This window comes from Astyanax mexicanus, chromosome 22, assembly GCF_023375975.1.
Source record: "Astyanax mexicanus isolate ESR-SI-001 chromosome 22, AstMex3_surface, whole genome shotgun sequence".
NCBI lineage: Eukaryota > Metazoa > Chordata > Actinopteri > Characiformes > Acestrorhamphidae > Astyanax > Astyanax mexicanus.
This window is the reverse complement of record NC_064429.1, coordinates 12,256,488-12,269,393: the sequence shown is the minus strand read 5'-3', so window position 1 is coordinate 12,269,393 and position 12,906 is coordinate 12,256,488. Positions and strand designations below refer to the sequence as shown.

Genomic DNA, 12,906 nt, shown 5'->3' with positions numbered 1-12,906 from the left:
CTGGATTCTGATGGTGCAGACTGGAAACCCATCACCATTCTTAGAGACACTGGGGCAGCCCAGTCATTTATATTGGATAGTGCGCTAAACTTCTCCGCTTTTTCTTCTTGTGGGGTTAGTGTGCTGGTTCGAGGGATGGAGCTGGGCTGTATGAAGGTCCCGTTACATACTGTTTATCTCCGTTCAGGCCTTGTGTCAGGCCGGGTAGAATTAGGGGTGTGCTCTAAACTGCCAGTCGAGGGGATAACTTTGTTGTTGGGGAATGACCTGGCTGGGGGAAAAGTGTTTCCCTTACCTGTCGTCGTTGACAAGCTTGAAGAAAATCAGAGTGATTCCTCTTGTGAATTGGCTCAAAAATTTCCTTCTGTATTCCCTGCGTGCGCCGTGACGCGCGCACAGTCTCGCAAATTAGACAATGACGTTAATCTAGCTGATACATTTATGCTTTCGCCACAAGAAACAGTCGATTTTGAGATAAAACTGCCCACACCTAAACCTGAAACTCTTTCGAGTTCCTTAAGTAATGAAACTTCTCCTTATTTTGGTAAGGAAAACCTAGCTCAAGCGCAGCGATCTGATCCATCTTTAGCCAAGTGTATTAACGCTGTGGTAAAGAAGGAAAATATTGTTCGCAGTAATGTAGCTTATTATTGGGATGACGGGGTGTTGATGCGAAAATGGTCACCAACCAAAATTGATGTAGGTCAGTGCAACACAGTACACCAACTTGTAATTCCTACTGTTTACCGTTCGCATATTCTCTCTTTGGCTCATGATCATGTTCTCTCTGGCCATTTGGGTGTTACTAAAATGTACGAGCGCATCCTTCGCTATTTCTTTTGGCCGGGGTTAAAATCGGATGTTCAGGCGTACTGCCAGTCTTGTTCGGTTTGTCAGGTTGCAGGTAAGCCGAATCAAAGTATACCTCCTGCTCCTTTACATCCCATTCCCGTAATTACTGAGCCTTTTGAGCGCATAATTTTGGACTGTGTTGGGCCATTGCCAAGATCAAAATCGGGAAATCAATATCTTTTGACTATAATGTGTGCAGCCACTCGGTATCCCGAAGCTATCCCGTTGCGTAACATTACTGCTAAGACCGTGACTAAGGCGCTCGTGAAATTCTTTTCCACTTTCGGTTTGCCGAAAATTATTCAGACTGACCAGGGAACAAATTTTATGTCCACGCTATTTTCACAAGTGCAAAAACAGCTTGACATTAAACACAAATTCTCTAGTGCTTGGCATCCTGAATCACAGGGTACCTTAGAAAGATTTCATCAGACATTAAAATCCATGCTACGCGCATACTGTTTAGATACAGGTAAGGAATGGGACGAGGGCATCCCATTACTGTTATTTGCAATTCGAGAAACTGTGCAAGAATGGTTGGGGTTTAGTCCCGCAGACCTCGTATTCGCGCATACAGTTAGGGGTCCACTCCGTCTCCTGCGTGAAGAATTCTTGTCTGAGCGCACCGTGCCGACAAACGTGCTGGACTATGTTAGTGAGTTCCGTGAACGTCTCCAGCACGCTTGTAAATTTGCTCAGACACAGCTCGGCTCTACACAGAAAAAAAATGAAAAAAAGGTTTGACGAGAAGACAGTGCGTCGCGCCTTCAATGCTGGTGACAAAGTACTTGTGTTGCTACCAGTGGTGGGCTCTTTACAAGCTCGCTTTATGGGCCCTTACGTTGTCGAATCAAAATTGAATGAAACCAATTATGTCATTCGTACCTCTGACCGGCGCAAGAAAACTCGCGTATGTCATATCAATATGCTTAAATCATATATAGCTAGAAAAGATAATGTGGCATCGCCAAAAATTGGACACGAACAATCTGACCATGATGTGAAGGTAACTCCAGTTGCATCAGTTACTTTAAGCCCAGAGTATAGCTGTCAAGATGATGGTATTGTCATGCGTGATGTGCCAGTCTCTTGCGCGCGGCTGACAAATTCTGTTGTTTTATCCAATTTGGATTTGCATCTGTCCTATTTATCTGAGGCTCAGAGGAGCGATGTCAGTACTATTTTAAAGGATCATTTGGGTCTTTTTGCTGATGTACCGTCTAGAACTACTGTGATTCAACATGATATTGATGTTGGTGACTCTCGTCCCATTAAACAGCACGCATACCGTGTTAACCCGCATAAACAAAGTCTTATGCAAGAAGAGGTGAGCTATCTTTTGCAACACGGTTTAGCTATACCTAGCACTAGTTCCTGGAGTTCCCCGTGCTTACTAGTGCCTAAGCCCGATGGCACCTCCCGTTTCTGCACTGATTTTCGTCGGGTAAATGCAGTCACTAAAACTGATTGCCATCCCCTTCCGAGGATGGACGATTGTGTTGATCAAATTGGTGGTGCTCGTTTTGTAACAAAGTTAGATCTATTGAAGGGATATTGGCAAGTTCCCTTGACAGACCGCGCGTCTGAAATTTCTGCTTTTGTGACCCCTGATAACTTTCTCCAGTACACTGTTCTCGCGTTCGGCCTAAAAAACGCACCTGCGACCTTTCAGCGTTTAATGAATTCTGTTCTTGCTGGCGTTAAAAACTGTGAGGCGTATCTTGACGATCTGGTTTTGTTCTCGTCCTCGTGGGTTGAGCACCTTGCTCTACTCAGAACCGTGCTTGGTCGGCTGCGTGACGCATCACTAACCTTGAACTTGGCTAAGTGTGAGTTTGGAAAAGCCTCCGTAACCTATTTGGGAAAGCGTGTTGGACAGGGACAGGTTTGTCCAGTTAATGCAAAAGTGGAGAGCATTGCCATCTTTCCCACGCCTACCACCAAACGCGAACTTCGCCGTTTTCTGGGAATGGTGGGTTATTATAGGGGGTTTTGCAGAAACTTTTCTAGTGTGGTGTCCCCTTTGACTGATTTGCTGAGCACAAAGAAGGAGTTTGTGTGGTCCGTTGAGTGCATTAAGGCTTTTGATTGTGTTAAAGCACTGCTTTGTAGTGCGCCTGTATTGGCGGCTCCTGATTTTACGCGTCCGTTTAAGTTGGAAGTGGATGCCAGCGCTGTGGGCGCAGGGGCGGTGTTGCTCCAGGAGCACCCTGATGGTATTGACCATCCTGTTTGCTTCTTTTCGAAGAAGTTTAATAAACATCAAATGAGGTATAGTACTATTGAAAAAGAAGCTTTAGCACTTCTATTGGCACTGCAGAACTTTGAGGTGTATGTTGGTTCTAGCTCTTTGCCGGTAGTTGTGTATACAGATCACAATCCACTTGTGTTTTTAAACAGAATGCAAAATTCTAGTCACCGGCTGATGCGCTGGTCTCTTTTGGTGCAGGGTTTTAATTTGGAAATCCGTTACAAGAAAGGGTCTGATAACGTACTCGCAGACGCGCTCTCTCGCGCTCATAGTGGAGAGATTTAGTGTCTCAAACGAAGTTTGTTCTTAAGGGTGGGGGTGTTACGTTGGGAGATGTTTTTGTTCTCATTTGTTATTTTCCTAAATCTGGGTAAGATCTTGCTTGCTCGTTCTGTCTCTCTCTCTCCCTCTTGCACTGTCTCTTTAACAGGTTATCTGTGAGGGAGGAGCTGTCTAATTGGTCCTAGTGCCGATTATCCATAAAAGGCTGACAGCTGTGAAGATCGGGGCGGCACCCTTCCATTGTTCCACCGCCACGCTGCCCAGACCAAACCAAACCACTTTGTAGTGTGTTGATGTTGTGATCCGTGTTATTGTCAGTTTATCTGAAGTTGTCTGATAACTAAATTAGCTCTTTACCTATTTCTCTGCATGTTTCCTTAATGTCCATCGTCGTAAGTACATTTGTATATATGTATATACTTTACCAAGCCAATGTAGCCCTGTAGGGGATAAGGCCTATTTATTTGATTATCATTTTCTCCTGTTTTTGTTTAGTTAGGGAGAAAGGTAAGAGGTATGTATTTTTATTTTTTTTTCTTTTGTTAGGTTTAGTTATATTGAATTCTTGAAGTTAGTTTGGTGTTTGTTTATTATTTTAGGCATTCTTATCCCTGAAGCCTTTGCTACAATTTACTAAATAAAACTTTTTGGCTGGTATTTCTGTGTCGGAATTGTTTCTGGTCTGGGTGCGAGACGAGTGAGGGGTGTCGCCTTCCCTTATGTTTTCTGGTCTGGCCTTCCAGGCCGTAACATAATTGGGGGCTCGTCCTAACGCCCTTTGTGCCTGTTCTGTGGGCGCTGTTGTTTGTTTTTCTTTGTTCGGTTGGCAGTTTTTGTTTGGTGTGGGGCGGGTGGGGGTACATGGTTAATTATGGCCTCTGGCGTTTTTAATCTGACCACTTTTACTCTCTCTCCGTCTATAGAAGAGTTCCGGCGGTGTCGTAAAGCTGACTTGTTGCGGATCGCTGACTTCTTTGAGGTTCCAGTATCTGGTGGGGCACGGAAACATGTGATCCAAGCGGTGCTGTACTCTAAACTTGTGGAGCTGCAGGTTTTGCCGGAATGTGCGGAGCTGGAATTAGCTGCGCATGCTGTCCTTGGGGTGGGCGGGTCGCAAGCCACGGCGGGTGAGCCTGAGCCAAATCCTGGCCTGGAACGCTCAGTTTCCCAGGAACAGGTAGTTCACCAGGGCGAAGCCATACCAGCTGTAGGACCCTCCCGGCTTTTACATGCTGCTCCTGTAATTCCTCCGGTAGATGCTGCTTTAGCTATACGGCTTAAAGAGCTCGATCTCCAGGTTAAGAGGCAGGAGCATGAAAAAGCCGGGAGGGTCCTACAGCTGGTATGGCTTCGCCCTGGTGAACTACCTGTTCCCGGCAAATAAGAGTTATTTGGTGGAATAATCCTGGTTGGTTTTTAATCACAGTTTTGTTTTCATGCATCTTGGCATCATGTTCTCCTCCATCAGTCTTACACACTGCTTTTGGATAACTTTATGCTGCTTTACTCCTGGTGCAGAAATTCAAGCAGTTCAGTTTGGTTTGATGGTTTGTGATCATCCATGATGTTTAATTAACATTTCCTTTTTACCTTAATTCTTAATTGTTTCTTTTTTTACCTTTTGCCTTTTATTCCTTTGTTTTATTATATTTCTATTTTGCCTTTCTCCGTGTTTGTTTTAGTATCATCTTTATTATTTATATTCTCATTATTATTATTATTATTAATTTTGTTGTCATTGTTACATTCATTACTAATTTAAATACTTAGGTTTCTTTGTATTTTATTTGATTTGATCTTAATAGCTTTTGCTTTCTTTCTGATAAAAGATCCACGTGTTTATAAATCCTCCTGTTATTCTACGGGTGAAATTGACCCGTTTTAAAGTTTGAAGATCTAGGAAAAAAAGTTAAAGTTAGTTTTTCATTATAAAATTCCTTCTGCTTACCTTAATTAGTGTAATCAACATAAAATATGAAAATGGTTCATCTCACATATTTGCAACTAAAAACTAAAACAAAATTGCAGAGCCATGTTTTAATGTTATGTAAAACTATTGTTTTATATGTTGGTCTAAGTAATAAAATAGTGAAACATTATAAAAATTGTATTTCATTTTTTTCAAATGAAAAACAAGTGAATTCTCCTAATTGAATCATTTCCTGTTAGAGGTAAGGAACACTTTGCACTAAATATTTATAGAATAATAAGTAAGTAATGAAATATTCACACTGCTTCTGTTTTGGAGGATTAATCAAATCCTTTAAAACATGCTGCTGTTCAATTGGGCTTAAATAATGTATTTATCATTACTGAAGTACAGGAGTGGTACTAGCATTTTAAGAGATAGAATATGAACACTGCTGTCGACAAATCAGGTTAAAACTATCAGTAGATCAGGAGTGTTAGCATGTTTAAAAACTGTAACGCTGTGAAATAATTTTATTTAAAGTATCTCAGTGTAAAATCTCAGTTACTAATGTGATAACAAGACTCAGGAGACGACAACAGTCTTTTATGATGCTTTAATCAGAGACAGATCAGAAATGCAGAGAAGAAGCTGATCAGAACTTCCTGTTACACACATTATTCATTTAAACTGATACAGACATCGTTAAACTTTGTTAAACATGATTGTTTTTCGCTATTAATCAGTATCTAGTACAGGGTTCTCTAAGCGTAAGCGTGTTCTCAGTGCAGACAGATATGTGATTATGTTGATTATGATTACTGACACTGAGACTGATATGAGACTGAGAGGATATCACTCTACATAATAAGCAATATACAGAGGTGTAAAACCACAACCACTCCGATTTTTCTCCACAACGTTGCAGCCATGCTCTTTGTAGACTCTCCGAGCTTCTTCTCCCACCAGCACAGTGAAGTACTGGATCTTGGAGGTTTCTCCAGGCTTGTACCACAGATACGCACCATTTCCACATTTGGCACAATGGAGATTGGTATCAACCTTTACGAAGTGTTTTTTTTTCAGGTGATCCTCATCATCTGCACAGAGAGAAACGCCGAGGGCAGTCATGCCACTGGCATCGGCATCTGTGGTACGTTGATACCAGAGGAACACTGGAGTAGATTTTGCTCCTAAAATGATGTCTTCGTCCACTCGGAAGAAGCCTGTATTGAAGTTATCTGTGTCTAAAGTGAAACTCTCAGAACCTCTGATGTCGGAGATGTAGGTTTGTTTGTTCCACTTCACCCAGAGATAAACTGGATGTCCATCAGCGCCGCGGTTCAGATTACAGCCCAGACGCTCCCATCCGGACTTGAACAGGATTGGCTCATCCGTTACACTGATGGTCACCCTCAGATCCACAATGGAGACGTCAGACTCAGTGGTGTCACTCATGTACCACAGGAATATCTGGTCACCTTTTGTTCTAGCATTTAGGTTTTTATTTATCTTTTTGAAGCCAGCAGCAGTAAGACCAGCATCCATCTCTGGTCTGAATGAGAACTGGATTCTGTTGATGGAGGAAAGGCTCTCCTTTTTGTACCAGATGAACATAGGTTTCCCTTCGGTTCCACTGTTGAGGTCACCCTGAACTTTAGTGTAGTGCTCTTTTCTAAATTTCTCTTCATCCTGAGGACTGATAGAGATCTGAATGACTGCGTCAGACATGTTGTGGTTGTATTGGAATACCTGTTATAAAAAGCACCAAAAAAACATATGTTTGAGCTAAAACACTGTCACCGAGGAGACAATTATTAATTCTGAATTTACCACAGGTAGGTTTAAAAATATAGCATTCTGTATTCTAGTATCTGTCATGCGTAACAAAGCTGCTACGAATGTTTTTCAGAAATAAATTTTTAAAGTAATTGCTAGAAAAGCCTTCGCCACAATCAACAATCTTACAATTACTGTGAGTCATTCAACAGGGGATCATCGAATAACGTGTTTTTGAATGCAAGTAGTAGAGTTCAGTAACACTGACCAGTACAGTAATATATCAGTTTACTCATGCTTAGTGGAGTTCAGTAACACTGAGATTAATAACTGATATTAGAACAGTGATTTATCAGTCTACTCATGCTTTAGTAGAGTTTAGTAATGCTGAGATGAATAAATAACTGATATTAGAACAGTGATTTATCAGTCTACTCATGCTTTAGTAGAGTTCAGTAATGCTGAGATTAATAAATAACTGATATTAGAACAGTGATTTATCAGTCTACTCATGCTTTAGTAGAGTTTAGTAATGCTGAGATGAATAAATAACTGACCAGTACAGTAATATATCAGTTTACTCATGCTTAGTGGAGCTCAGTAACACTGAGATTAATTAATAACTGATCAGTACAGTCATTTTTTAGTCCACTCATGCTTTAGTAGAGTTCAGTAATGCTGAGTTGAATAAATAACGGGTCAGTACAGTGATTTTTTTTGTCTATTTATGCTTTAGTAGAGTTCAGTAATACTGAGTTGAATAAATAACTGATATTAGAACAGTGATTTATCAGTCTACTCATGCTTTAGTAGAGTTCAGTAATGCTGAGATTAATAAATAACTGACCAGTACAGTAATATATCAGTTTACCCATGCTTAGTGGAGCTCAGTAACACTGAGATTAATTAATAACTGATCAGTACAGTCATTTTTTAGTCCACTCATGCTTTAGTAGAGTTCAGTAACACTGAGATTAATAAATAACTGATCAGTACAGTGATTTATCACTATAATCATGCTTTAGTAGAGTTCAGTAACACTGAGATTAATAAATAACTGATCAGTACAGTGATTTATCACTATAATCATGCTTTAGTAGAGCTCAGTAACACTGAGATTAATAAATAACTGATCAATACAGTGATTTATCAGTCTACTCATACTTTAGTAGAGTTCAGTAACACTGATAATAATAAATAACTGATCAATGCAGTGATTTATCAGTCTACTCCTGCTTTAGTAGAGTTCAGTAACACTGATAATAATAAATAACTGATCAGTACAGTGATTTATCACTATACTCATGCTTTAGTAGAGCTCAGTAATAAATTATCAATCAACTGTTAAATAAACTGTTGAAATAAATTTGGCATATATAAAGGAGCTGTTGTGTACTGACTTCATAATCTGTCATTATTAAAACAGTTTAGGTGGTTGTGTGTTTTTTTTTTGTCAGATATAATTTTAATTGATTCTCTTTAAATGTGCAATAAAACGTAATGTGGTCTTTATACAGTTCTAAATTGTTAATATTTGTTGTCCATCTTTCCTGTTCTTCTTCTATTTATTTAAAATTAGATTGTCAAACATTTGGTAAGAATTTTAGATAAAACATAATTACCAGTAAAAGATGAGAGATGTCTTCCTGGAGGAGACGTGGAGAATGGGTTCTTCTGCTGAGATGGAGAACTCGGGCAGATGATGAGGCTGATCTGATGGACCACCCTGTTTATATACAGAAGAAGATGAAGTGAGAGGAACGCCTGAGAGACTGAGGACCAATCAGCTGTCAGTACAGCATGTGAACAGATTTCATCAGATCAATCATTTTACTGGAAAAAGAAGATTCACTTTATCTGCACAAACCTGTTTTTTTTTTCTTTTCACATAACACATTGTGTAACGGCCTCCTGCTGAAACTGACACTGATATAATGCACTGTTGTAACTCAGACCCCCTCCTACAAGATTCTTCAACTATAATACAAAGAGTTTTAATGTTATCCTTCTTTTTATTTCTTTTGTTTTATGGTCTATATAATAATTGTATCTTTTAGACCATTCTAAGCTAATATGGGTTTTGTATGACTTTACCTCCTGCACTCTTTACTGTGTTTTGGATTGAAATTAATAAATCAGTCTGCCTTGAGTTTTTACAGAGTAGAAAAAAACTGAATAAAAAAAGATCAAAACCTGTTTTCTCAGAAAATGTATTCAGTATTCTAGAAGCTTATTTCAAAGCAGATACAGCTGCAGGTCTTCCTAGGGCATACTCACACTGGGCACACTTTACAGTGAAATGCTTAAATCATCACAGTGAAATTTTATTTTGAACATAAGGGTGCTTGTACAATTTGATACTTGTTAATATTTCTTTGATAAAAACACAGCATTGTTGTGATACGTGGCTTTTCACCGTGCAGAAGCTCCTCCTAGAAAGCAGCATTTCTCCATGATTTTTATACATAAAAAAAATATTTTAGCCATGCAGGCCAGCACAGGATGGGCATTATACTTTCAGTATCTTCATTTATTACAAGTATTCTGTGTAGTGCTAGTATTATGAAATTATATCAGATTACAGTAGAAGATCAAGACATATCTCTCCTAGACACACACACACACACAGTGTTGTAGCAGTGTGTTTGGGAGACTTACTGAAGTATTTCCTGTCCACCTGTCCAGGTGTTCATTTCATAAAGGGTAATTCTAAGGTAGCTGAGCTTTTGCTTCAGAATCAATGGATTTGGCTTTTTTCACACATCAGACTGACAGAAAACTGTTCAACATATTTCAACATATTTCAACATATTTCACCATACTTCACACATCGTAGGTGGCAGATAAACGGCATTTCTAGAACATGAGGGTGAAAGAACAGTTCCATGGAACTCGTGGGCGGAGAAAAAATAATTCCATCTTCATTAATCCTTCACAAGGGCTCACCTTCACCCAACGGCTACTTCATAATTTTCTCACAGATCTCCTCTTCTGATATAAAACACATATGTTCATATAATAATAATCTTACTGAACTATGTGTGGAATAATTAAAGTACGGTTTTACCTGCTTAATCGCAACTTCAGTGAAATGTTTAATTTTACTGTGTTTTCTCTACATTTCTTTCAGTAGTAGTGCTGACATTCTACAACTACACTTTTATTTTGTGTTATATTGTGTTTCTTCTGTGACAGGTTTTTCCCATCTACATTAAAAACTGCCATTAAGGTTTTATTGTGATTAAAATGATATAAAGTTTTATAAATTACACTTCAAAGTAAATTGGAAGTTCATACACATCCAAGTTTATTGAACTCTAGGTATATAAAGTAGGGGTGTAACGAGACTCATTTCACGAGACACAATATTCAGTTCAAATTGTTGATTTTTGATTAAAAAAATTATTACAAAACTGCAGAAGGTTTTTAAAGCAGACTCCAATTCCCAGCATGCACACTTACAATAACTTAGGGCTGGTTATGGGCGGGACCAATAACAGAGCGTCAGCTCCGCTCCGCTCTGCAGCCTGTGACCTCGAGGCAGCCCTCAGGGGCGGGGTTATTTAAATGAGTAGGCGGTCTCTCCACAGTCTTTCTCCCTCCTCTGGTCTCTACTGCACAGACTCGGGTTTCAGGATCGCCAACATGGAGGAAGATTTTGGCTTCATTTTCACTGAATGAATGGAAACGGAGACACAGCGTCCATCTTTTTTACAGTCTCTGTTCTGAACTTCGGTTAGTTTTCTACTTTTACATCAAATGAATCGAAGCTCATTCTAGTATGATTTTATCCAGCCAAGCACGGCCAAGCAGCGGTGGGTAATCCCTTTTTACCACATACAACAGTAACTTGGTTGTTTGCTTATTCAGCTGGACTGTGACATTAATACCTCTCTCACAGGAACCTGTTAAAGTATTTATGTCTTCTATTTAATGCTAGCTGGTTTCAGAGTTATGTGCTGTAGTGACTCTTCATACAGACGCTCAGAAACGATGGAATCTGCTGCACCAGTATCAGTATCCATGTGACCCACCAGCAACAGCACCCTCAGCCTACCTCCTCCGCTGGACGGTCACGCTCAATGCCTTTTATAAAACTTTTAATAGTTTCAGTCTGGTGTTTTATTTCATCACCACCTTTTTTTAGTTTACTCTCTCTTTCACTGCTTTTCACTAGTTATTTTGCACTGATATAAAACCTATCCTTTCTCTATAATATTAGCTATAAGCTGATTCTACTGTAGCTAAGGTAGTAAATGCCTGTATTTAGTGACTTACAACATTTATGGAATTAAAGTAAACCACAAACAAATTATAAAAAAGGCAACGTTCCCTGTACTTCTGTTTATCAATATAGAAACCCTTTTAACAGTCAGTTTACAAACCAAACATGCTAATTCATATTACTGATTTCTGGTACTGTCTGGTTTATATTCATATAAAAGTTTTAGGAAAGTTATGGGCCAGAACCATGGTCTAAACTAAAAAGCCCAAATATTTTAGACTAATGTTACTGTATATTTCAAAGTGCTCTCTCACAACAGTTCATTTAAACATTAGCTTTTATTGCAATACATTGCCACTGTTGCTACTCACTGCTCTCGTCACTGAACTCGAGTTTAAAACCGGTGTTGTGCTGAATTCAGCACCCCGTCACGAGCTGCATCCCCTATGGGCAGCGCATACGCTATACAATGAGTCATTCCAGTCATTAATTAATAAAATAAAACTTTTACTGATGCAGACTTTGTATTATCTAAACCAAATCATTCACTTTTGGTGCAAATAAATCTCACACAGCCAATCATTCTCTTACACTTACAAAATAATACATATGGGTTCAGAGCTTTAGACTAAATCACACAGACAAAACGTTTAGGCTGATCATGACTACTGTAAAGTGTGATTTTCAATGAATAGTTAAAATATATATATATATATATTTAATATGACTTAGAAAACTGTAAAACTGATGAAATAAATATATAATAAAGATAAATATAATGCAATGTTTGACAGTTGTCAGTGATTGGACCCCTTTTTAAACCCTGCTACCTTTTTTATTATAATCATTATATTTATACCTGAATGTCTACTACTAAAAGTATTTTGTGATTGGGTCTACAAAAATAAAGTTTTAGAGGATCAGACTATTTGTTAGTAAAATAGTTTTAAATCCTGCTGCATATATATATATATATATATATATATATATATATATATATATATATATATATATATATATATATATATATATATATATATATATATCAATTAAATTGATTCAGTTAATATATATTGACCCTATATGAGAAATCAATAAATAAAAAAATGTAGAGATTGGGTAGATAACTTTGAGACTATAACGTCCTTCTTATTTCCTTTTATTTAGTGTTTGGTAAACCTAAATGACTAATGACTCATGATACAGGATAACAGATTAACAGTGCTTTGATGTTTGTATATATATTTAAATGTATCGTATGGTTAAAGTTAATGACGCACTCTGGAGTTCTGCAGAATTTCAGATACAGGTAGGGGCTGGATCATAAACAACCTATACATTTCTGTGGAATTTGGATGAGCTCCAAAAGTAAAAAAAAGGCTGGATTAATTTCAGTAAACATGATCTACAGCTTTCTACTGAACCTTTTTTGTACTGAGCTGATTTACCAGTACTGATCCAAACATGTGATTAAATGATAAGTTTCAATATTTTTGCATAAAGTCGATCAAAAACATCAAGTTCTCAAAGTTGATGAGGAGAACCAAATCAATTAGATTTGCTTTGTTATTGTTTGAGTGGTAAGTGTTAAGTGGTAAAAGTGTCAGA

General features: G+C 38.4%; 1 protein-coding gene across 1 annotated transcript; it reads right to left on the bottom strand.

Moving 5' to 3' along the window:
* Positions 1-5,895: 5,895 nt before the first annotated feature.
* LOC111188779 (uncharacterized) lies at positions 5,896-8,777 on the bottom strand. The gene is made up of 2 exons (XM_049470510.1): positions 8,696-8,777; positions 5,896-7,046 (listed from the first exon to the last, which is right to left on the bottom strand). The coding sequence occupies exon 2, from the start codon at positions 7,023-7,025 to the stop codon at positions 6,150-6,152; it is 876 nt and encodes a 291-aa protein (XP_049326467.1). The 5' UTR covers positions 7,026-7,046; positions 8,696-8,777; the 3' UTR covers positions 5,896-6,149.
* Between the last annotated feature and the right edge of the window lie 4,129 nt (positions 8,778-12,906).

Bases quoted from the DNA above. Each gene is read 5' to 3' on its own strand.
- LOC111188779 (XM_049470510.1), bottom strand. From the start codon at position 7,025: ATGTCTGACGCAGTCATTCAGATCTCTATCAGTCCTCAGGATGAAGAG.